The sequence below is a fragment of the Ipomoea triloba genome, chromosome 1 (assembly GCF_003576645.1).
Source record: "Ipomoea triloba cultivar NCNSP0323 chromosome 1, ASM357664v1".
In the NCBI taxonomy this organism is placed as follows: Eukaryota; Viridiplantae; Streptophyta; class Magnoliopsida; order Solanales; family Convolvulaceae; genus Ipomoea; species Ipomoea triloba.
Window position 1 is genome coordinate 4,560,014 of NC_044916.1, and position 27,323 is coordinate 4,587,336.

Below are 27,323 nucleotides of genomic sequence, written 5' to 3' on the forward strand. Positions count from 1 at the left end.
CCGCTGCGCCTGTATGATTTTTCTAACAATTTCATTATCGACGAGGGACAACTCTCACTGAAGGTCATTGTAATACACATCGCGTGCTCGAATAAGTGAATCGGCCATGGCTCCCACTGACTTAAAGTCTTTCAAGTTTTAATAACACACGAGCAAATACTTTATTCTTTCACGTACACAAAGCAGTACAATGCAAGTTCACCAATCATGACATTGGAGAACAGGAAAGGCAACACTACACAACATAGATGAACAACTCATAGTCCCCTTTATTAAACAACACACAAACAAACTTTATTCGTACCTTATTAGAATCAATACTAACCCACCATGAAAGGGTTTATGCATCAACAACATCGTCTCCCTCGTGATCATCAAGAATCCAAGTACCATCATCTTTCTGAACCATTCCCTTGTTCTTCTCAACCCACCATTCGGTTGGAACCTGGCATTTCTCAACTTTCAGCACGCCTACATACTTGTTGACTTGAGGGATATCAAAACATCCTTGTGGTTTAAATCCCCCCTGTGGTCCTTGAAACCCATCGATTCCATGGAGGTACATCATCAGACCATGCCACATGAACATGCTCGATTTATCAGGCGTTACATAGTCTGATTTTGAAGCGTTTATATCAAATTGGACTCCCACGTCGATGTAGGATTTGAGGAAAATAGTGCCGGCTTCAAAAGCCCAGAGTGGCAGCTTTGGCACAAGGTCGTCTTGGTTGACGACACGCAGAGCTCGAAGGTTTTTGAGCTGCGAAAAAGCATTCTTGAAACTCTCGTTTCCCACTTTGGGGCATGCGAACATGATTGCTGTGACGAGAACATTATCGGAGTTATTGAGTGGATTGGCAGCTAGGTCAATTGCATTTAGTGTTGCCAGTGATGAACCCAGGCTGTGTCCTGTTACAGTTATGCTCACTTCCTCGTTCTTGTACAGATCAAGTAGCCTACCAATTTCTTCTCGGACCTATGAATTGAAGTAATTAAATAAGATTACATATTGTGTGACAACTATCAAAAACATTTAATTTATATTTGGTGTTAATTAAGAGTACTTGATACAATCATATATTATACTGTTTTAAGTCTATGATGTACTTTTTAAATTTATTACTCTGTATGAATTAGGGTGGGTATTTTGATTTTCGATTCGGTTCAGTTCATTTTTTCAATTTTGAAAGTAATTTGGTTTTAAAATTTAGTTCAGTTCAGTTTGAAAGAGTTTGGTTTCGACTTATTTTTGGTTCTGTTAGAATTTTTGTTCGTTTGAGAACCCAAAACATTCCTAACTAGTTCTTTTGGGAACATTAATAATCACTAATAATTTAAATTTTATTAAATTTCTCAATCTAAAAAAGTCCAAACCAAGCCAATCTCTTCACCTACCTTTGACATCTGATAGCAACATCACAGACTTCGGGACTCGGGGAGAAAAAATAGGAACAAAGAACAATTTTGAAAATTAGTATTTAGGAAATTGAGATTTAGTGTATATATATATATATATATATATAATTTTTGCTCCGTTCATTTATGGAAACCATTCAGTTTATAAAATATAGAATCAATTAATATGGTGTTATGGATAGCTTAAAATATTTGGTTAAATTAAACATGTATGCATTGTATACCTGGTCCCTGACACTCTTACTGTTGAGCTGTGAATCTTGAATGGTAGAGGTATACATTTCATACCAACCATGATGCACGAGGGAACCATTATCCTCCACAAAGATGATGGGAGGTTTGACCATGGAGATTCTAAAATCCTCAATCAACTCCGACATTGTTTCCGTTCCCCTCCAAACCACCACAATGTCTCTCCGTCCCAAAACCTCCTTTCCTTTGTCTGTGGCAACAGCAACATATCCACCCCAATTTGACTCTTTCATCACTGCGTCTGATCTTACTGATTGGACATGATATCCTCTTTTGGCTCCGCCGATCATAGTTGAAGGAGTGTAAAAGTACTTGGTGATAGTGTACCTAATCAAGTTTACATATATAATACCAGGCTTAGTTAACAAAAGTGTTATTTTATAGGTGTTTCAGGTCTTTTCTCATCTGTTTAACAGTCTGAGTCTACTCGATTAATCCACTTAGAGACACTACAGAAGCTGGCCCAAAGAGAACTATTACTTGTGGGAATCAAATCCGGGTTATCCACAGGATCGTCCCCACAAAAAAGCTCATCATTTGCTACTTGAGTTACCCTTTGAGTTGTTGATGCATATATAATTATGAAATTATTTCAATGAGAAAAAAAAAAAAAAAAAAAAAGATGAGGGACTAGGAAAGGGAAAGAGATGAGCATTAGTTTATACTTGAAAGGATATCCCTTGTCAAGCCCAGTCTCTTGAAAGAGGTTTTTCTTGGCGTAGCGGCTTAGCCCGGCATACTTAGAAGTTGGTTCAGTGATGAAGGAGTCGTAAACTGCTCCAATCATTGAACCATAGTGAATGAGGTAGCGCCGAAGATCAGAATCCAAAGGGTCAAGTAACCCTTCCCAGTTCTCACTCCCACTCAAAGCTCTCCATCTCTTAGCAATGCTCTCCATTTCTGTTTTTCTGAATGTAATTAGCACTTAGCAGTATTTCTTTGATGATGGAGTGAAGCCTTACACCTTCCCCTCTTTATATAGAGGGGAAGAGCCATGGATCAACATCTTAGAAGTGTTAAATAATGTTGGATTTTTTTTTTTTTCAAATGCTCATGATTCTTTACTTTCTCAATCATATTTAGCCCAAAGAATTAATGTGAATGGTAGCAGAGATGTCACCAGCTCAGCGAGAAGGCGGCCAGTGGTTCCCCTTCACAACCAGCGAGAAGGCTAACCACTGGTTCGCCTTCTCGTCTCCTTCTCTGTGACCGTAACTGTTCGTCGGTGATCACTTTTTTGCCTAACAATTAAACAGAGGGTGCCAGCTGGATCTCTAATGACCGGTGATAGTAAGTTATTAATCCGTTTTTGAGCTTCATTGCATCAAAATGAATTGTTGATGGGTGTAATTGTGGGCTAATTGACTTTTAATCTAAAATTCAAGGTTAAAGCCTTTTTTTTTTTAATATTTATTTTGAGTTTATTACCAAAATGGTCCCTCGACTATTGCAAAATTACCAATTTGGTCCTCGACAATTTTTCGTGCCCAATTAAGTCCCTCGATTTTGAAAATTTTAAACAATTTGGTCCTCCGTTTATTTTGCCGTTAAACATCCCTTAAATCGGGACCAAATTGGTAATTTTGCTATAGTCAAGGGACCATTTCAGTGAAAAATTAATTACCAATTTGGTCCCTTGACTATAGCAAAATTACCAATTTGGTCCTAATTTAACGGATGTTTAACGGTAAAATAAACGGAGGACCAAATTGGTTAAAATTTTCAAAGTCGAGGGACTTAATTGGGCACGAAAAATTGTTGAGGACCAAATTGATAATTTCGCAATAGTCGAGGGGCCATTTCGATAATAAACTTTTTTTTTTTTTTTTTTAATTTACTATTTGTAATTGGCTCGCCCACTCGAAAAATAATTTAATTAGACCTGGGTAATCCCAATCCTAATAGTAAGAAGAACAATGAGGAGCCAAGTTGAGCTAGCCCAACCCTGTCAATGTAATTCAATTACTACTGTAATTATATGTTTACGTGATACATCCATCAAGTTTCCTTATTTCAAGAGGCTCCATATCCCTCTTTAATTACCAAGTTTAAGAATACAAATCCACTAATGTAATATATACCTCAATAAGTTTTTTTCTTTCTTAAATTTAATTAGTTGGTCCACTTTTATATTATACATTATTATATAAAAATTTCTATTTCTAGAATTTCGCAACAGAAAACTATGAGCAATTGAGCACAATTTGATCAAAATGCCAAAACTATGAGCGCATTATCTAACGTTTTCCATTAAGTAGCATGCACGTGAAATATACAACAAAATGGTAGGTGTATGAATTGTAATTTTGTGCATAAACGTTGGTGCCTGGCAAATGAAAGTCTAGAAGAGATGCGGGTTAAATAGAAATTTAAATATACCACTTAACTAAACAAAAAATGCATTTATGTCAACATTTTTGTTTTATATTTGATGTATTCTCATAAGTAGTTTACTTTTAGTAATATTAAAGAAACTTATTAGAACTATTGTGGAGTGTGGACAAACCGCTGTCACAACTTTTAAACATTCAATCACACAAGAAAACCCAAACCGATGACAGGGAAATTTTTTTTTTTCTGTGGACGAGAGAGTCTTTATGCCATACAGAGTCTCTATGCCATACAGTTCAACATTCTTTTAAAAGGGTTATATACAATGGTGCAAATTCCCTTATTTATTTATTTATTTAATTTAATGTGGGACAAATGCTACTGATAAGTCTTTCCACCTTTATTTTTCAATTCAGATGAGGTTATTTTGAAAATCAATTTCTCATTCACACATTATCCGTTTGAGAGTATAATATATTTATTTCTTTGCATTGTCTCACTAAGAAGAACTTGAATCCACTTTACCCGACCCAAATCGTAAATGGACCTTTCATATATTTGTATCACAAAATAAAATAGTCACTTGTAATATCATTTTTACTATTTTTTCCAAGACCCACCATGCTACGGCCGCAGAATAGCCATGCTCTCCTTTACTCATCACGTCGTTATACTTATTGAGTTCCGTGACCCCAAAATCTCCATGACGCTCAAACTTAACCCTCCCACGGATCCAACACAGCCGTCAATCCCATGCAAATACACCATCAAATCGTGCGACATAAGGTCATTGACATCTTTCTTAATATATTCCGACTCTTGGTTCTTGATTTCAAATTCAACCCCCACTTCTCCCTAGAATTCTAGGTTGTCGTCGGGGTCGAGACCAAATGGTGGTAACTAAGACACATTATATACTAAAAGTACATTATTTGTGTACTGAATTTACATTATTTGATGTTATATAAAAAACTAGTTATCACACGCGCGATGCGCGATTGAACCAATGCCCAATGCCTATTTTTAAATTAGTGTTCCTTAATTGGTTAAAGTAGTCATATAATAATGGGAGAGAAAAAATGTTAAATTAATAAAAATCAAAGAAATACTCTCGATGCTTATATATTTTAATAAAACATAACGAAATTGTAAATAGCTAAATTGCAACTAAAGTAAGTAAAAACAAATAAACCACTTACATGGGAGCAAATGGCGTGCCATCATTGTCACTTGTTTGGACACCGCTCCGACCATTTAAAATCCATGTGTAATTGTATTTGTGATCAAGTATTTTATAGTTCGTCCAGACATAGTTGACAATGACATTTGAGATGATGTACCATTTGTTGGTTTGTAAAGTGATATCATACATTCCAATGTCATTATCAAACACTATTGATTGAACCCGAGTTCCTTGCATTTAGATATATCATTTACAATGATGTTGGTGGTGAATGATAGCATCTTCATAATAATAATAATAATAATAATAATAATAATAATAATAAAAGTGGGAAAATTTTTACTATTTACTTACTGTTTCATCCTCAAGTACGATGAACATATACTTTTTCTCAGGCGTTCCAATAGCGTTTTTTGATTCTTTTTTCTTAATGACATGAACTGTACAACTCCAACCCACAGTTTGTGTGTCAGTATCAATTAACTTTACTGCATTTTTCATGACTAATATCCTTGTGCCATGAGAAATATGTTCATAAAAGATGTTATGAAATAATATAATGGGAACCACAACATAAATTCAAAAACCATAGATTAGGGAGTTAGGAGTAACTAAAATGTGTAGATTATAGAGGAATATAATGAGAACCACAACATTACATACAATTATACAAGTATAGATGAACAAATTATACAATAAATATATTTACATAACGATATTGAAGTTATACTAATTAATGAGTATACCATCATTGATTGTTTTTTTTTTTTAAAAAAACTGTAATCATTATGAGTAGAAATACAAATAATAGAATTAGCATGATAATATTTTGACAATCATATCTATAGAATGTCAAGTAGATGGTGTGTTGCAAAATATGTTAGGTTTAGTTTTTTGGGTGAATACCCGTGAGAAGAAGGGTTTATATACTGTTGTTTTGGGTAGAATAATAGTTTAATTAGGAATCTATACAAAATTGTATTATAGAATCCTATTAAGACTTCAATATTCTAATTTTAAGTTAGGAATCTATTGATAAGTGCAAAAGATGCCATCTTTATAAGGTCATTATCGGATCGTCTAGTGCACAATTCGTTGCTTTTGTGATTGATTTGTCCCTTTATTGCGTTAGAATGATTGACATTGCTATTAGACTCCGTTCCACGCTTGGCTAATTGTTTTGTAGGTAAAAGATGTGCAAAAAGGGCAGGAATTGACAACATTTCAGATAAGTGAAGAATGAACCAAAGTTGGAGCAAAAAAATAGGCCAGGACTGCAGTGGACGCCCAGTGGACGCCCAGTGGACGCGCGTCCACTCGTGCGTCCACCCATGCGTCCAGGCCTGCGTCCGAAATTATGCTTGCAGAAGTTTGGCAGCAGAACAGCAGTCTGTTGTAGACGCGCAGTGGACGCGCGCGTCCACCCGAGCGTCCATCAGAATGCTTGCAGAAGTTGAAGTCTGGACGCATTTATCGCAGTGGACGCGCCCGTGGACGCGCGTCCACCCGCGCGTCCATCGCGGAAAATTGGCGATTGGGCGAGATTTAAAAGGGGAATTGAGCCATTTTTTCAGGGGATCCATCACACTTCAGTTTTAGATCTCTTCAGAATATTTCTCTCTCTAGGATTAGCCTAGAGAGATCTCTCCCAATTCACTCCACATTGCAATTCTTAGTTTAGATTCGAATTAGAGAAAAATTTCATTGGTGCAAGATTGTGATCTACATTCAAGTTCAAGATTAAAGTTCAATTTCAAGTTCAAGTTCAAATTCAAAGTTCAATTCCTAGCTAAGTCTTCCTTTTAATTTCTTGTCATTACTTTTACCTTTAGCTATTTCAATTTCAAGTATGATTAGATAGATCTTTGTGGATTTTGGATTGAGCAATGTTGTATGGATGTTCTTGAGCTTTGAATTGATCAATTAGGTTTTGCAATTGCTTGATTATGAGTTTGATTGTGTGAATGGTGATCTTCTTTGACTCTTGTGTGGGAATGATCAACCTATATGAGAGATGTTTGGAGAAGGAGTCTCACTTACGAGAGTAAGGTTACTCCTTAGCCTAGCCTAGCACATTTCCCTCTCACCTTTGAGAAAAGGGAGAAGTGGAAGATAAGAGGCACATAACGTGTTTGACAAAATGCCTCTCCTAGCCTAGTGATCACAAGGATGACATTACGGTCTAAGGAGTGAGTCCATTGACCACGAGAGTAGCGGTGGTGTTGGTGACCTTATCTCATTTTCATTATCTAAGTGTTGCTAGCCTAATATCTTAGGAAATCAAGGATACCTATATGAGTTGCAAGATCCAAATCCTCCTTTCCAATTGATTGTTTCCATTGTTTGTTCCTTATTTTCATGATGTTTCATGTGCATTTTCTTACTATGTTTGGGTTAGCTTTCAAACACTAAACACTCTTGTGTTTAATCTCCTTACCGCTTGAATTCCCTCCTTGCCATCCTTTGAGAACGATACTCGGAAATCTTTCCGTTTTAACATCTATTTCTTTCCATCCACCGCGAAAACTACAACTCATCATCTATACAGAATTGTATTATAGAATATTGCCAATTTGTTTGAAAATTTCAATAAAGAAACAAATTGCCTAAAGAATTTAATGTTAAACTTCCGTTATATTTAACAGAAAAAATTTGGTAAAATTATAAAGGATTCAGATATATTAGGAATTTAATATGAGGTTGCACAATAAGAAAAACACAAAGTACAATATGTTATAGCAGACTATTACACCGACATTTTTTTAATTCCAGTTAGGGGTCTAACATTATTGGCTCTTATTATAAGTGTAGATTATGTATTTTTAAATAATGTACTTTATGTATACAAATAATGTACTTTAGTATATTAAAAATATTTTTTTTATGATTCACAATTTCACATAAATGTGTGAATCATGGTCCACGAAATAATGATTGATTACGGATGTGCATGTGTATATATATATATATATATATATATATATATATATATATATATATATATATATATATNGATTACGGATGTGCATGTATATATATATATATATATATATATATATATATATATATATATATATATATATATATATATATTGATGGGTGATAGGAAGCCAAGCACTAGGAAAAAGAAGGTTACTGACCTAAGACAACTTAAAGGAAGATTGATTAAAGGAAGGACATGCAAAAACGACGAATAGGCCGATTGGTCGGAGGTCGGTCGATGTATAGGAGTGATTAAAGGGAAGAGATTACGCGAAGGAAGAAGGGAAAGAAGTCGGCGGAAGGCGGGGCGGGACATTTGATCGAAGGTCGGTCGGCGGAGTAATTCAGGATGTTTCATTGCAATTAAGTAAAATCTCAAGAAGTACAGTAAGAAATGTTAAACCAAAGACGCCAAGTGCAAAGAGTCGGACTCCGAGTCAGAGCCACGGCGAAAGGAGAAGGCGGAAGGGGAAGGCGTGCAGGGGAATAAGTTCAAAGCTTATCCCTGTTGAGCCGAGCGAGGGAGTCTGGCTGAATCAGTAATCTAAGCGGATTAGGAAAATTCCTAAGGCAAGGGGACCAAGCCCGGATTGCATGAGAAGGAAAAGAAAAGTATATCAAAAGACTTTAGGAAGTTGAATAAAATGTAATAAGGAAAGAAATCACAAACATTTATGGTAGTTTAAGATTGCCATGTAAAGATTAGCAACCTCTTTGTATAAATAAGGGTATTGGACCTTGAAGAAGGTGAGGCAATTTATTAATAAAAGAAGGGCTGAAACGCAGCTTCACTAAACTCATTAAACTCAAATTGAATTCTAGTAGTGTTGGCCTACCGTTTGACCATCCCTTGATTGATAAAATCAACATATATATTTCAACAACAAATTGAAAAGGCGTTCACGAAATTACAATACCCCACCTTGGGGCTTGCAAACAGAAAGGCAGTGAGTAGAATGTTGGATTAGCAGCTAGCTAGGTCAACTGCCGTTAATGTTGCAAATGATCAATCCACACTGTATCCTGCCGTTGTAATGCTAATTGTCTCGCCCTTGTATTTCTATATGCATGAGTGATTGCACCTCTTCTCCAATCTACATTATATTGAATGCAACACATTCAACACGTACAAAAGTCAGTCCGGACATACATGCATGTGTAAAATTATGTATCTTTAAGTTAACAACATTCTGTAACAACATTATGACAGGATAATTTGCCATAATAGGGGTGAAGATGGGATAAGTGGTGGTAGAAGTATATAGATAGTTAGGTAGGTGATAGGGGTAGGTTGATAGATACATAAGAAGTTCATTACTTGGTTATAATAATGCTTAGTACAATTATATTGTAGTATTGCCAACAACATATATTCATATTTTCAAAGAGTAATGAAGGGATAACATATATAGAATACATTTCGTCATCGAATAGGGGCGACTCTCATTGTTTTCCTTAAGAAATCGAATTCTATTTTGTTGACTTCTATGAGCTAGTTTCCACCGCGCAATTGATGGTGGTAGACACCGGCCCTTGTGGTCCGTTGAACTTTGTCATTCAAGTCTCCTACAAAACACTTTTTGTAATATTGTAATGATAAGACATGCATGCAACACAAAGGAGCCAGGGGCGGTCCTTCTAAAGTTCATGTATTAATTTTAATTGCCTTTGAAAATAAAATTTTGGAAGAAATTGATATTTAAAATTTTGTGAATGATTTTGTATATAAATATGCATAAGAATGTCACTTTTGACTTGTATTTCTTTTTCTTTTCTTTTTTTTTTTGAATATTTTATGCTTAATATTTTGACAATTTTTAAAATAAATTTTACACTTTTATTTTATATTTATACTTATATAATAAAATGAGTTAATTACCGAAATGATTCCTTCATTATAGCAAAATTATTTATTTGATCCTTGACTATTTTTTTGATCAATTAAGTCCCTCAACTTTAAAAATTTTAATCAATTTGGTCCTCTGTTTGTTTTGCCGTTAGATATCCATTAACTCGGAATCAAATTGATAATTTTGCAATGGTTGAGGGACTATTTCAATCATCACATGCACTATTTTCTCCGAAAAGTTAATTAATGAAATGGTGGGATCCAAATTAAGCCCTTATTTTTTAAGGATCGACCTGACTCCCACTGACTTGAAGTCTTTCAAGTTTTAATAACACACGAGCAAACACTTTATTCATTCATAGAAAGCAGTACAATGGAAGTTCGCCAATAATAGCGTTGGAACATAGGAAAAACAACATTACACAACGTAGATGAACAACTTATAGGTGACATTATAGTCCCCTTTCTTAAACAACACACAAACAAACTTTATTCATACCTTATTAAAATCAATACTAACCCACCATGGAAGGGTTTATGCAAACACAACATCGTCCGCCTCGTGATCATCAAGAATCCAGGTACCATCATCTTTCTGAACCATTCCTTTGTTCTTCTCAATCCACCATTCGGTTGGAACCGGGCATTTCTCAACTTTCAGCATGCCTCCATGCTTGTTGACTTGAGGGATATCAAAATATCCTTGTGGTTTAAATCCTCCCTGTGGTCCTTGAAACCCATCGATTCCATGCAGGTAAATTATCAGACCATGCCACTTTAAGATGTTAAAGTTATCAGGCGCTACATAGTCTGATTTTGAAGCGTTTATATCGAATTGGACTCCCACGTCGATGTAGGATTTGAGGAAAATAGTGCCGGCTTCAAAAGCCCAGATTGGCAGCTTTGGCACAAGATCGTGTTGGTTGACGACACGCAGAGCTCGAAGGTTTTTGAGCTGGGAAAAAGCATTCTTGAAACTCTCGTTTCCCACTTTGGGGCATGCGAACATGATTGCTGTGACGAGAACATTATCGGAGTTATTGAGTGGATTGGCAGCTAGGTCAACTGCATTTAGTGTTGCCAGTGATGAACCCAGGCTGTGCCCTGTCACAGTTATGCTCACTTCCTCGTTCTTGTACACATCAAGTAGCCTCGAAACCTCTTCTCGAACCTATGAAGTAGATAAATAAGATTATATATTGTGTGACGACTATCAAAAAACTTTTATATATGGTGTTTGAAATATCCGATACACTTATATATATTATACTATTCAGGTCTACTAGAAACTTTTCAAATTTATTACTCCGTACTAATTAGGGTGGACATTTCGATTTTTTATCCCGTTCAGCTCGTTTTTTCAATTGAAAGTATGAATTGAAACCATTTGGGTTTAAAATTTAGTTCAATTCAGTTGGGTTCGGATAACCCGAACTGAAATGCCTACCCCAATTACAAATGGTACCTGGTACATTGGTACAATATAATAAATGATTCTTCCAAATTAATTAATATGGTGTTATGGATAGCTTAAAATATTTGGTTAAACATGTATGTATACCTGGTCCCTGGCACTCTTACTGTTGAGGTGTGAATCTTGATAGGTAGAGGTATACATTTCATACCAACCTTCATGCACGAGGGAACCATTATCCTCGGCAAAGATGATGGGAGGTTTGACCATGGCGATTCTGAAATCCTCAATCAACTCCGACATTGTTTCCGTTCCCCTCCAAACCACCACAATGTCTCTCCGTCCCAAAACCTCCTTCCCTTTGTCGGTGGCAACAGCAACATATCCTCCCCAATTTGACTCTTTCATCACTGCGTCTGCTCGTACTGATCGGACATGATATCCTCCTTGGGCTCCGCACTTAGTTGAAGGAGTATAAAAGTACTTGGTGATAGTGTACCTAATTACATAATACCAGCCTTAGTTAACAAAAGTGTTACATAGTGGTTTTCTCCCTGAGGTGTTCCAAGTCTGGTCTACCTGACTAATCCACTTAAAAACACATGTAAAAGCTGGTCCAAGAAGAACTGTCACTTGTGAGAATCAAACCTGGGTTATCCCGTGGATCATTCCCACAAAGAAGCTCATTTGACACTTAAACTATTCCTTTGGGTTGATGCATATATAATTATGAAATTGTCTCAAAATGCATTGTTTTATTTAGAAAAATAAAAGAAAAAGAAAAAGAAAAGAAAGAGATGAGCATTAGTTTATACTTGAAAGGATTTGCCTTGTCAAGGCCAGTCTCTTGAAGGAGGTTTTTCCTGGCGTAGCGGCTTAGCCCGGTATACTTAGAAGTTGGTTCAGTGATGAAGGAGTCGTAAACTGCTCCAATCATTGAACCATAGTGAATGAGGTAGCGCCGAAGATCAGAATCCAAAGGGTCCAGTAACCCTTCCCAGTTCTCACTTCCGCTCAAAACTCTCCATCTCTTAGCAATGCTCTCCATTTTTTTTTTCTTGTTTTTTCTGTATGTAATCAGCTCTTAGCAGTGTTTCTTTGCTGATGGAGTTAAGTCTTACGCATTCCCCTCTTTATATAGAGAGAAAGAGCCATGCATCAACATCTTTCTCGTGTAAAACGTTGGATTTTTTAATTTTATTTTTTTTAAAATTGAATGATTGATGAGGTTAATTTAATGCATTTGACTTTTGGTACATTTATTCATTGCATTATACTTTCCTATCAAGCCTTTTTACGTAGTACAAAAATCACAAGTTTCAAGCTAAATTTTCCACAGCAAATTTATTTTAAAACTCATAAAATTTTTAAGACTAGTTAGTTGAAATTTAAGATTCTAGGTTTTTTTTTTTTTTGTTTGAAACGGTTAATGATCCTTTATAATGTAATATCTATTTTATGCTTTCTCAGTTATATTCTGACCAAAGAATTAATGTGGATGGTAAAAGTGGTGCCGCCACACTATATAGTAGTTGGTAAATTAAGATTCTAGTTGTTGTTAAATGAGTTTATTATCGAAATGGTCCATCGACTATTGCGAAATTACCAATTAAGTTATCGACTTTGAAAATTTTAACCAATTTGGTCTTTCATTTATTTTGGTGTTAAACATCCGTTAAATCGGGACCAAATTGGTAATTTTGCTATAGTCAAGCAAGGGACCATTTCGATAATTAATTTTTGACTGAAATGGTCCCTTGACTATTGTGAATTTACCAATTTGGTCCCGATTTAACGGATATCAAACGGTAAAATAAATGGAGGACCAAAATGGTTAAATTTTTCAAAGTTGAGAACTTAACTGAGCAAGAAAAAATTATCGATGACCAAATTGGTAATTTCGCAATAGTTAAGGAACCATTTCGGTAATAAACTCTTCTTAAGTATATTCAATTCAATTTTAAAAAAATAAAATTAAAGTAAGGCGCTTAAACGGCCCAGGGGTCGCTAAACCAGCAATTTTTGTGATACACTAGACGGTTGGTTGGTTGGTGCCTAAGGCCTAGGAGAGATTTTTTGCAAGAAAATACATAATTTTCAAATTTATGGAGCGAACCAGACCTCTTCTTCTTCTTGTTGTTGTTGTTGGACTTGGCTCGCCCACTCCAACTTGGGAAATCCCAATCCTAAAATAGTAAGAAGAACAATGAAGAGCCAAGTTGAGCAAGACAGATCTTCTTCTTCTCTTTTTTTTTTTTTTTTTTTTTACTATTTGGACTTGGCTCGCCCACTCCAAAATTTAATTTGACCTGGGAAATCCCAATCCTAATAGTAAGAAGAACAATGAAGAGCCAAGTTGAGCTAGACAGATCTTTTTTTTTTTTTTTTTTAAAACTATTTGGACATGGCTCGCCGACTCCAAAATTTAATTTGACCTGGGAAATCCCAATCCTAATAGTAAGAAGAACAATGAAGAGCCAAGTTGAGCTAGCCCAACACTGTCAATGTAATTCAGGCAAATTATGCTATGAACCCGGGTCCACTTGCAAGATGGACCCGTCATAATTTTAGAGCTCTATGTTCAAAAATTTATAATCTATATTCACAATTTTAGATCTCAATATATAAAATTACATTACTCAATATATAAAATTGTGAACATGGACATGGGTTCATGGCATAACAACCCTGTAATTCATTAACTATTGTAACTATATGTTTGCAAATTTTACTGTGGACCGCGATCCACAATGGATTGTGGATCGCGCATCAAAACGACGTCGTTTTGATTAATGAATACAAACGGCTGAAACGGCATCCGTTTCGCGCTACTGCAGTTCGCTTTCAACACAACTGCAGTTCCCTTTCAACACAACTACAATTCTTTTTCGATATAATTGCAGTTTCATTCGACATTATACACTCAAATATGTGAAATTGTTATTCAGTTTAATTTTTTTTCAACACAACTGCAATTTCTTTTATAATACACTGCAGTTTCCTTTCAACACAACTACAATATCATTTCGATATAACTACAGTTTCATTGAACAATATACACCCAAAAATGTGAAACTGTTATTCAGTATGAGTTCAACACAATTACAGTTTCCTTTCAACACAACTGCAGTTCCTTTTCAATATAACTGCAGTACCCAAAAATGTGAAAATGTTATTCAGTATCAGTTCAACACAAATACATTTCCTTTTCGATATAAATGTAGTTTCATTCGATAATATAAAAATAAATGTGAGGATTTATCTTTTGAGATGAACTGTAGTATTAGTTATGGAGCTTCGTTACGACTAACGGCTGCCGTTTCTCCCACTTATTGAAACAGCGTCGTTTTTTGACTATGGTCCATAATGCATTGTGGATCATGGTCCACCGTATAACGACTGGTATACATTCGCGTGATATATCCATCAAGTTTCCCTATTTCGAGAGGCTCCCTATCCCGCTTTAATTACCAAGTATAGGAACACAAATCCACTAATGTAATATATAGCTAAATATGTTTTTTTCTTTCTTAAATTTAATTATTTGGTCCACTTTTATATTATACTTTAGAGCAAATTGTCATTTTGGTCTACTGGCAATAGGGATCCTCTTAATTGCAATCCACGACTTTTAAACGTGTTAATTACATACCCTGACTATTCAATTTTTATCAATTTTGTTCACTCCGACCAAATTGACAGTCAAATTTCGCCGGAAAATTTTAAAAATTAAAATAACGAGGGTATTAAGGTATTTTAGTCATTTCGCATTTCTTTTCTTCTTTTCGGAATCTTGGGCGAATTCTTCTTCTTCTCCGGCCAAGCGACGCAAACCTATGCTTTTTTCTTCTCGTAGTACTCTAGGTCGGCGTAAGGGCGCCCGTAGTCGCCATCGTCGTCGTTGATACCTCTGATTTTATACTATTATTTGCCCCTCAGTTTAGTTGATTTTATTGCTTATTTTCTTTACCTTGCTGAATTTGAGACTCATTTTTGTGTTACATTTGCTTAAGCTTAGTTTATTCACAAACGGGAAGCAAAGGAAGGATTTTTGGACATCTTGGACAAGTTCAACCTAATTTCAACCTAAATTTGAGACTCATTTGTGTGTTACATTTGCTTTAGACTCGAGCCTTACCAATTTCAATCTAATTTTTTCTACTATGAGAATATGGGTAATTTGGGGGCTTACAATGCTTTAGTGTTTAAGGTTATTATTGATGCATCACGAAAGTGGGGCAATGTTAGTTTAATTCTGTTTATTGATTACGAAAGTAGCTGAACTGAATTCTTGAGTGCATTGCCCATAAATTCCTAAGTTAATTGTTCCTCCTAGGGGTGGGCAATTCGGTTCGGTTTATCCGAACTAGCAATACAAAACCGAACGGTTCGAGATTCTTGTAAACCGAACGGTTCGGTTAAAAACCGAACCGAACCGAACGGTTTAGTAAAAACCGAACCGAACTGAACTTTGTTAGATTTTAATAATAATAATAAATATAAATAAATATTATATATATATATATATATATCCTAATTCCTAACTGGAATGAATTTCAAAATTCATTCCTCCAATGAATTGAAATTTCATTCCAGTAAATTGGAATGTTTCATTCTAGTTTTTTTTTTAATTATTTTTTAATACAACTGGCCCTATTACATTGTAGTATAATTCATCTAATATTGTTAATTTTTTAAAAATTTGTTTTTCAGCATTAGTTTTATTTTTTTATTTTAATCTGTTTCAATTGTTAATTTGTTATGTTGTTATTTAATATTTAGATATTAGACTTTGGATTTGGGTTATGTGATGCATACATAGTTATTACGGTGTCTTGTAAAGTCGCGGCATCGCGTAGGAAATGTTGAAATCCGGGGGTCGTAAACCGAACCGAATTAAATCCGAACCGAATCCGAACCGTTTCAAACCGAACCGAACTCTAATGTTAAACCGAATGGTTTAATATTTTTTAAAATCGAAAAATCAAAACCGAAACCAAAATCGAAAAAACCGAACCGAAAACCGAAATGCCCACCCCTAGTTCCTCCCCTAATTCTAAGGTCGTTAGAGCATCAAGATTGCAGTACCCCTAATATGACCCATTCCCTTATCTTACAGTTTAATCCTTAGTTAATCTGCTTTTCTTTTATTTTCCCACTTAAAAATCATTTACTTGGATTCTAGTGAATTTCATCACTTTAGTGCCTAGAATTTCTTAATTCGCACAAATACGTGTCATAGCTCAATCCTCAGTGGAATGACATTTTCACCCTCATATTTACTATCACCATTTTACTCATCAGTCGTCATCGGAAGAGGTATAAGCGTAAGTAATACCGTAATATGGCGTCGGCGGCGAGAAGTAGAGGAATTCCCAGAGGTGCATAGTCATACGGCCCAGCTGTCGGGCGGGAAACAGAGGACCAGATCCACTAGCTGCTCGCCAGGGATGTGCTCTGGCAGGCACGCCATGCGTTGCCAAATCTCGGCGGAAACCGTCCCTCTAACACCAAAAATGCGCCGCTGAACGGCATTTCTCGTCGCCTCTCTTCTCTTTCCTGAAACTACTGCTCGTTGCTGCGACTGTGGTAGATTTGGTTGGATTTTTCCTTCGCTTTGCGGTCTACGTTGAATTCTTTCTCTCTGTCATTTTGTCGAACACGTCGTGTGCCGTGCCAGGTTCTGTCTTTGCATTGCAGGTTGCCGGAGAAGAAGAAGAAAAGGTGAAGGATGGGTGAAGGGCTCGCCGGAGAGGTGAAGGATGAAGCGTGCCGTTGTTGGGAAAGTGGTAGCTCGCCGAAGAATAAGAAATAAGGGTGAAAGACTAAAATACCCTCATTATATTAGGGTTTAGGATTTTCTGGTGAAATTTGACCGATAATTTGACCGCAGTGACCAAAATTAATAAAAATTGCATAGTTAAGGTATGAAATTAATAGTTTTGAAAATCGTGGATTGCAATTAACAGGACCCCATAGTCAGTGGACCAAAATGATAATTTGCTCTTATAATTTATTGTATTAAAGTTTCTATTTCTAGAATTCCGCAATAGAAAACTTTGAGCACAATTTGATCAAAATGCCAAATAGGGAGTACTTACAGATTATCTCCAGCTTTGGATCATATATGCATTATCTCCTCTATGTTGTCTTAGGAATCTAACGTTTTCCATTAAGTAGCATGCATGCACGTGAAATATACAACAAAAGTGTAGGTGTATGAATTGTAATTTTGCGCATAAATGATGCTCCCTGGCAAATGAAAGCCTAGAAGAGAAGCGGGTTAAATAGAATTTTAAAAACCTTTAAAGAGTTTTAGAATAAAAAAAATTTATTGCAGAATTCGGAAGGGATCAGAGTTGAGTGAGTGCCACAATTTTATACATATATATAATATAATCAGATCAAATGAGAACCACTCTTTCCATGAGAACGTAATAACTATCTTGTGCAACCCAGAACACATGATTGTGTAATTGCTACTACCGGATTGTATAATTTGTAATGACTAATTGTGTACATGAAAAATGGCTATTAAAATACATTGTAGAGTAATTTTCTTAAAAAATATGGTGGCAGTTTTGTAATTAATTTGAACTTACGATTGTGCAACTTGTAATAATGCATGGTTGTGCAACTGCTGCTACTGAGTTGTGCAGTTCACACGTTCGCACATGGAGCATGGTTATCGATCATGTGAATCTGACACACAAAACACATAGTCTTATGGACCATGAATTGAAACGACGATGTATAGAATTTATACTCGTAAAGTAAAGAATTTCATAACACAAGACATAAAAAGTTATAACAATACTCTTAAGGTATAAAAATTCATAATGCAAGACACAAAAAATATAATACAAAACACACACATAAATTAGGATCCACAATGCAAGGTGAGCAATGATGTATGTTATAAGAATTGCATGAATAGATGAGATTAATCCATAATTATGTTCAAATTTAAATAAAAGGACCAAATTTCTTTTTTTTTTTCTTAGCCATCCATTTGGCTATTAGCTCGTTATTGGGCTACTGAATTACTTCTTAACAATATCTCTCAAGGACGTTAGAGTACCCTCATCAATAGATATTGAGGGGATAATAATACACTGATGTGTGAGGTGGAGAGGAGAGAGGGGAGGTGAGAGAAAAAGAATGGGAGCTCCTGCAAATGTCAAAATATTACAACAGTAAACTTTATTTTTTTATTCTCAGCTGTGCGCGAAACTTTTGTTTATTATTATTTTTAAAAAATCAATTTTGTTTTGTTTTTTGTTCATCCATTCCCATTTTCTCTTTCCTAATCACACTTACAAAAACTTCTAAAAAATCGTGAATAAACTCCATTGATAAGCATGCTCACTACGCTACTCTTAGCCATTTGGCCTACGGTAGTTATACGGTGGACCATGCATGGTCCACACAACTGTGTGGATCATGGTCCGAAAACGGCATCATTTATTTAGGTAAAGAAGCCACAGTCGTTAAATTTTAACAAATTTTGTATTTTTAGTGTGTTTAGAACAAAATGAAACTATAATGTATCTAAAATGAAACTGAATAACTTGTCTCGCATATTGTGTTTATATTATCAAATGAAACTGTATTTGAATTGAAATGATAATTTAGTTGTGTTGAAATGAAACTGCAGTATGTATAAAATGAAATTGAATAATATGTCTCACGTATTGAGTGTATATTGTCAAATAAAACTGTAGTTTATTTGAAATGATACTTTAGTTTTCTTGAAATAAAACTACAGTATGTCTATAAAAAAGAATTGAATAGCATGTCTCACATATTGAGTGTATATTGTCAAATGAAACTTTAGTTATATTAAAATGATACTTTAGTTGTGTTTTAATGAACTACAGTGTATATATCAAATGGAACTGAATAATAGTTTCACATATTTGAGTGTATATTGTCCAATGAAATCATACTTGAATTAGAATTATAATTTAGTGGTTTTATAATAAGACTAAAATGTGTATAAAATGAAATTCAATAACATGTCTTACTGTAATAAGACTATTGTATATATAATGTCAAATGAAATTGTAATTGAAAAAAAAAATGAAATTTTAGTTGTGCTGCAATTAAATTATAATGTATATAAAATAAATCTAAATATGTTATACAAACACAATTAATTACACAAAATATGTATCATTTCTTTTATTAAAAGAAACAATACTGTTTTCACAGCTATGTGGACAAAAAAATTTGCCTTTGGCCTAACGACAAACCTAAAAGTCACGAGGCCACTCTTAGCCATCCATTTGCCTAATAGCGCGTTAGCATGGGCGCTAAATAAATGTATTCACAAAGAACACCAATGCATTCAATATATGAACGCAAATAAAAGTTCAACAATTGTTGCTGCATTAAACGTCATAAACTTTCTTCAAACAAATAGGGGTTGGTGTATATTTAATTATAAATATGTACATTACTTAGTACATATATTAATGGCCTTAAAATTGGCAAATTTAATTGTTGGCCATGATCCAAGTAGCACCGTGGATTATGATATGAGTTTTGTTTCAATTTCATTTTTCACACACTAGAGTGTTATTATAGTAACGCTGAAATATCATTTTAATTGCACTTTATGTCTCTGATTTTAATTTTATTTTATACATACAATAGGTTCGTTTTAACAAAACTAATAAATTAAAGTATCATTTTAATTATACTACAAACTAATTTGGCAATATATATGTATGCATGAGCTCGATCTGTTATTCAATTGCATTTTATACACACAGTATGTTCATTATAACAACACTAAGGGTGTATTTGGTTCAAACATTGGAACTAGAATGGTAATGAGAATCAAATACCTAGTAATTGTAATATGTTTTAATAATAAGGGCCATTTTGTTTGGTAGTAAATAAGAATTGGCATCAAAATAAATAAATAAATAAATAGTTAATTAATTAATATAAAAATAAATAAATATATAAACAATATATAATACAGATATATACACATACATGTGTGTGTATTAAAATTTTATATTTAATGCATGAACAATGACCTTTATATTTTTCTCATTTTTTCCTTATTTTTTATTCCATTGTTCAAAAGTAAAGTAAAATTATGAGATTTGTAATTACTAAAGGATTTAATTCTAATAGTAGGATAAAAAAGTAGACAAACAAGCTAAGCATGATAATGTGTACCTAAACCTATAGTAGGGTGCAAAAATCTCAAACCAAACACCACCTAAAGTATTATTTTAATTATACTACATGTCCATTTGACAATTTATATATTTGTGACGTATCACCATAGTCCACACAACTGTGGACCATGGTTCACCGTATAACAATTGCTTAAAATTATATATGTATTATAACATCAAAATAATTTTCAATAATCCAATAGATTAATATTGATTTATATCATAACTTAATTAATACATATATAATGTGTGGACCATGGTTCACCGTATAAAAATTGTTTAAAATTATATATTTACTATAACATTAAAATAATTTTCAATAAAATAGCATAATGTTGATTTATATTATAAATTAATACATATATAATTTTATGAATCAACTGCCCTTTAAACCAAAAATGATGCATATTTAGATTGAAACTATATGAGTTTTTCTCAAAATAATTAACGTGGGTTTATTTCAATGCATAAAGGTTTTCTATATATTTACAAAAACTTCTACTGAATCCCAAAACGTACCAAAATAATTTGGTTTTATCCAAAAACTGATGCTTGGAAAACTTTTATATATATACAGACTATGTTATTGCATTTTCATTTAAACTTTTGAATATTTTAACAAATTTTCTCCAAAATGATGCATTTTCCCTCCTAAAACGATGTTCAGTTTTTTCTTATAAATGATGTAATGAATGCTTTGTGTTAGTATATAAAAGAGTAACCATATTTTTCTTATCCGTCAACTATTTTGTGATTATTTTGTGATTGATCAATGAAACTTATTCCCATTTTTCACATCTGATCGCCCCCCCCCCCCCTCTTCTTTTTACCTGATCGATCTTACTTTTACACACACATATAGAGTCGTTTTTCATATCCATTTCTATATATATATATATATATATATATATATATAGAGTTATAATCAGGTGCGGCCGCGTCTTAACGTGCGGTAAGTGCGGCCGCACCACTATTTATACAAATATACATCACTCAAGGTTAGAAAATGCACCACACAAATATGCATCATTAGGTACGCATCACCAAAAAACACACGACTAAGTATACAAATATACACCACACAGTGTTAACAAATACACCATTAGGGGCAGGGGAGTTATGATGCATTATTTTGGGTGTGGTGTGTTTTTTAGTGTTTTTGTTTATTTTCATTGTGGTGCATTTTCTAATATTGAGTGGTGCATTTTCTAACATTGAGCGGTGCGAATCGCACGGGAAGGCGCGATCACATTTGAATATATATATATATATATATATATATATATATATATATATATATATATTGTATCACCATGTATGCACATATTTACTACCACGTGTTTAATAATGCACCAGCGTAAAATGCATAAATAAAATGCACAAATGCACCATACAAATGCACCACACCCTGATACATTTCTAAATACTAAATGTGGTGATACATTTGTGCATACATAGTGGTGCAAGACTGCACAACCGCACGCGAAGCGGTGGCCGCACCAAATCTTGACCCTATGTGTGTGCGCGCATTTGAGGTGCTACTTTTTATTCAAAGTCAATTTAATCACAATACTATATACTCACTTATTGTTTCATTATTATTATTATTATTTTGATGATTAGGTAATCTTGGCTCACAGCCACTACTTGAGAGTGTGCACTAGGTAAACCATGCTCCTGTTTAGTAGCTCGCTAACTACGTAGGAGAGTGATGTAAATCGCACTAGGAAGACCATGTGTTAGAGGCTCAACAAAGATGTTATTAACACGAATCGAACTCATAACCTTCTGATACAAGAATCATACTCTACTTACTTGGAACCTTTATTATTTTATTATGGTCTGTTATGATTGACTAAAAAAAAATGAATAGCTATAAAAAAATACCGTCATATCATGTTGGGTAGAGGCTTGGAAGACTGAATCCAGCATTTTGCTTGACATTGATTGATACGCAAGTCTACGGAAATAAAATTGTGCCTTGACTATTAGCTATAGTTTTTTCAGTGTAGTGATAAATGCTTGATCCTGACAAGTGGTATTAGAGTAGGTGTAAGAAGTTTGAATCGCATTATAAGCATGTTATACCATTGAAACTTTTAACGTATAGTATTGGCAATTAAGCACTTGATATTGATATGTCATACATTTAATTGAAACTTTTAACGTATAGTATTGGCAATTAAGCACTTGATATTGATATGTCATACATTTAAAAGTTAGGTTTAATTACACAAAAGTCAATCCATTTTTTCTTGTTCACATAAATACCAATACGTTCTTATCATATTTAAAATTTAGGTGACAGTACCAAAATTTCTATCCGTTTTAATTGTATAAAATGTATAGTAACCACAAAAAACCTAGCTTCCAGAGAACCTATATTGAAATCTTGTGGCGGACATCTGAACATAATAACGATGTTGGATAAAGAGTTCCGATTGTATTTATGGCAAATGTTTCAAACAAATAATCATTTCGTCACATTTTATAAGTTTAAATCCAATTTTAAGAATGTTTCACCGCTATTATTTTAAAAACAAATGGAGGAGATTGTGGCGAAGCTTCGAACGAGAGAAAAAAGGGAAGAACAGAGAAGAAAAATGATCTGTTTATTGTGATACTCAACAACTGAAATACATGGTTTTATATACATCAAGAATGGAGGGAAAAGGAACTGACTGCTATTGCTAACAGACTGCTAACTAATGCTATAACAGAAAGGTGAAGGGGATGATGCCAGGTGGCAATAATCCTACTGTCCTGAAATCCCCCCGCAAGCTGGATTGTATAAATTTATCAATCCAAGCTTGGATGTGTAAGTATGGAAGGAACTAGGACAGTGTGCTTTGGTAAATGTATCTGCTAACTGGTTTGCAGATCCAACATGGAGCAGCTTGATGATGCCTTTGCTTAACTTCTCCCTGACAAGGTGGCAATCCAACTCTATGTGTTTGGTACGTTCATGAAACACCGGGTTCTCTGCAATTGCAATGGCAGACTTGCTGTCACAATATATGGTTGCTGGACTAGCATGATTTACTGCAAGATCTTCTAACAGATAAGATAACCACTGGACTTCACAGGTTGTGGCTGCTAGGGCTCTATATTCTGCTTCTGATGAAGACTTAGAAACTGTAGCCTGCTTCTTAGATTTCCATGATACCAAGGCATTTCCCAGAAAAATACAAAAGCCAGTAACAGATTTCCTTGTGTCAACACAAGCTCCCCAATCTGAATCTGAGAAGGCCTTTAACTGCAGATCAGAAGAAGAAGGAAAAAATAATCCTTGTCCAGGAGCAGCTTTAATATACCTTAACACCCTATGAGCAGCTTGCAGATGAAGATGTGTAGGGTTGTCAAGAAACTGAGATAGTTGCTGTGTGGCAAAGCTGATGTCAGGCCTAGTAATGGTTAGGTATAGGAGTCTTCCTATTATTCTCCTGTATTGAGTGTTGTCTGCAAGGGGTTCACCCTCATTTCTGCTTAGCTTGTGTGAGGGAACTGTAGGGCTATGAACAGGTTTAGAATTTGTAAATCCAGTGTCATCAAGTAATTCAAGAGCATATTTTCTTTGACAGACTGCAATGCCTTTTTTCTGCCTAGCCACCTCTAGACCAAGAAAATATTTTAAAGGTCCTAAATCCTTTATTTGAAAATTTGCATTAAGCTGTTGTTTGACTTCTTGTACAATTTCCAAGTCAGAACTTGCAACAACTATATCATCTACATAGACTAATAAGGCCACAAAAGAATGTCCTTTACCTTTGGTGAATAGGGAGTTGTTAGGTATGGATTGTTTGAACCCCATAGTTTGTAGTGCAATGCTCAGTTTGGTGTTCCATTGCCTGCTGGCCTGTTTTAGTCCATATAGGGACTTGTTTAATTTGCACACTTGTCCAGTTCTGCTGCCTGAGAGACCAAGAGGCAGTTGATATAGACTTCCTCTTCCAAATCACCATGCAAGAAAGCATTGTTCACATCCATTTGGTGAAGGTGCCAGTGTTTTGCTGCTGCTATTGCTAGAAAGGTTCTGATTGTAGTCATTTTAGCTACTGGATTGAAAGTGTCCAAGTAGTCAATGCCAAGCCTTTGATTTATCCCTTTGCTACAAGCCTTGCCTTGTACCTTTCTATAGTGCCATCAGCTTTACGTTTAATTTTATACACCCACTTGCATCCAATAGGCTTTTTGGAAGGGGGTAGCTGTACTAGTTGCCAAGTATCATTCTTCTCCAAGGCATTTATTTCTACTTGCATGGCCTTCCTCCAACACTCATGTTGGACTGCCTCCTGATAGTTCTTTGGCTCAGAATAGCAGGTGATGTTCATAACAAAGGACTGGAAAGATGAATCAAGCCTGCTGTAGTCCATGACTTTCCCAATGTGATGAGGGGAAGTTTTAACAGCTGCATTCTGACAAATGTAATCCTGTAGATAGATGGGAGTTTGTTTCTGCCTTGTGGACCTTCTAGTAACTGGTTGGGTCACAATAGGAGGCTGTTCAGGGGATGGCAGGCATTCATTCAGAGGAGGAGACCAAGGCTTCTCATTTGTGCTACTGTCTTGCTCTGGACTCTGTGCTTCACTTGGCAAGTGTACAAGAGTCTCATTCAAATGGTGAAAGTCAATCTGTTCATTGTTGCTACTGGATTGACTTTGTGTTTGAGGGATCTCTTCTGGGGTCTCAAGAGGAATAGTACCCATTGTAGGAAGTATGATCTATAGAGGGCACTCCTCTGTACTAGCAGCTTGTTGATATGGAAAAATATGCTCATAGAAGACCACATCCCTAGATATAAGAAGCTCTTTAGACACCAAATCAAACATCTTGTAGCCTTTTGTGCCACTGGCATAGCCCAAAAAAATGCATTTCTTAGCTCTGGCATCCAATTTAGACTTGGGCCCTACTGTGGTAGCATATGCTAAACAGCCAAACACCTTCAAATGGTGATAATGAGGAGCCTTATTGATCAACACTTGATAAGGAATCTGATTGTTGATGGCAGCAGATGGAAGTCTGTTGATCAAATAGGCTGCATGCAACACACATTCTCCCCAAAAATGTTCTGGCAGGTTGGCTTGAAACCTGAGTGCCCTAGCTGTTGACAACAGGTGACCATGCTTTCTTTCAACCCTGCTGTTTTGTTGAGGTGTGTATGTGAATGAGGTTTGATGTACAATCTCCTTTTGTTTAAAAAAATCCACCATCTTGAATTCCAAACCATTATCTGATCTGATGTACTTCACACTAGTTTTAAACTGAGTTTCAACCAAGCTGCAAAACCCTGAAATCAGCCCTCTTACTTCAGACTTCAACCCCATCAGATATACCCATACTGCTCTACTGTGGTCATCTAGTATTGTGAGGAAGTAGTGATGGCCATGGATGGTAGCCACTTTGTAAGGTCCCCATATATCCACATGTAACAAATCAAAACAGTTAGCTGCTATGGAAGTACTAGATTGAAAGGGAAACCTCTTTTGTTTAGCAAAGTGACAACTGTCACATATTAAATCTTTATTGATTTGAATCATAGGCTCTAATCCTTTCAAGGAATGCAGTTTTGAATATGAGGCATGCCCTAATCTAGCATGCCACAAAGTACATTTATTGACAGTTGAAACTGAATTGCATACAGAGGAATATACAACTGGAAACACTAAGTAATACAGTCCATTTTGCAGCTCAGCTCTTCCAATCACTTTGCCATGGATAGCATCCTGTATAGTGCATTGGTTAGAATGTATTTCCATAGCACAATTTGAATTCTTAACAAAAGAGCCTACTGAGATCAGATTATAGTGGAATCCAGGAACATAGAGAACATTGTGTAAGACAAATTCATCAGACAAGTAAACTGTTCCTGTGAAAGTAATGGCTACCTGCTGACCATTTGGCAGACTGACATGCAAATTGTGAACTCTTTTCTGACTACTCAACAGCTCCAAATCACAAACAATGTGGTGAGTGATGGGTGTAGTTTTCGCGGGAGGTGGAAAGAGTGTAGGTGAATAAAACGGGAAGAAGTTCCCGAGTATCGTCTCAAGGAATGGTAAAAAAGGATTTGGTAGACAAGGAATTAGACACAAGAGTTCCTAGATTTCAAAAGCTAGTCCTATCGAAAGGTTTGTGTATGTCATTCTAAGAATATATCAAACCCTTAAAACAAAAGGTGTTGTGAACAATTTTAGGAAAGAAGGATTGGGACTAGTCTACCACACATGCAACTCTTGATTTTCTAGGGTACTAGGGATGTGAAAAAACGCTCAACGGACTAACAAGAGACAAGGTCACTAGCACCACCGCCACTCTCGTGGTCAATGGACTCACTACTAGACCATAAAGCCATACTTGTGAACCTTAGGCTAGAAGAGGCATTACCACAAACACTTAATGTGCATCTTGCCTTCCTACTCCCTTTTCTCAAAGGTGAGAAGGAAAAGAGGTTGGTGAGGTCTCAAGCAATCCCTATTCTCATAGGTGAAAGCGAACACACTAATCCTCAAGTCCAATTGGCCTAATCGGAAAAGAGATCATACAAAACATCCCAACCACTATCAAGCTATCCAAAAGGCATTAATCTACCCTAGATTCAAGACATAAGAGCTCAAGAGCAAAACGTATGTTCAACTAGTCCTAATCCCTAGGTAACTAGCCACACATAACTAGACTAAGCATTCTCAAAGCATCTAACAA

The 27,323-nt window shown here is 35.3% G+C and overlaps 3 protein-coding genes across 3 annotated transcripts; all 3 read right to left on the bottom strand.

Moving 5' to 3' along the window:
- Positions 1 to 236: 236 nt before the first annotated feature.
- Positions 237 to 2,566, bottom strand: LOC116002282 (phospholipase A1-II 1-like). The gene is made up of 3 exons (XM_031242386.1): positions 2,334 to 2,566; positions 1,641 to 1,995; positions 237 to 976 (listed from the first exon to the last, which is right to left on the bottom strand). The coding sequence occupies exons 1-3, from the start codon at positions 2,564 to 2,566 to the stop codon at positions 341 to 343; spliced, it is 1,224 nt and encodes a 407-aa protein (XP_031098246.1). The 3' UTR covers positions 237 to 340.
- A 7,770-nt stretch (positions 2,567 to 10,336) lies between these two features.
- On the bottom strand, positions 10,337 to 12,519 carry LOC116018941 (phospholipase A1-II 1-like). The gene is made up of 3 exons (XM_031258999.1): positions 12,243 to 12,519; positions 11,575 to 11,926; positions 10,337 to 11,184 (listed from the first exon to the last, which is right to left on the bottom strand). The coding sequence occupies exons 1-3, from the start codon at positions 12,473 to 12,475 to the stop codon at positions 10,549 to 10,551; spliced, it is 1,221 nt and encodes a 406-aa protein (XP_031114859.1). The 5' UTR covers positions 12,476 to 12,519; the 3' UTR covers positions 10,337 to 10,548.
- Positions 12,520 to 23,379: 10,860 nt separating this feature from the next.
- LOC115997965 (uncharacterized mitochondrial protein AtMg00810-like) lies at positions 23,380 to 24,435 on the bottom strand. Its single transcript, XM_031237390.1, has one exon. The coding sequence runs from the start codon at positions 24,433 to 24,435 to the stop codon at positions 23,380 to 23,382; it is 1,056 nt and encodes a 351-aa protein (XP_031093250.1).
- Positions 24,436 to 27,323: the final 2,888 nt, after the last annotated feature.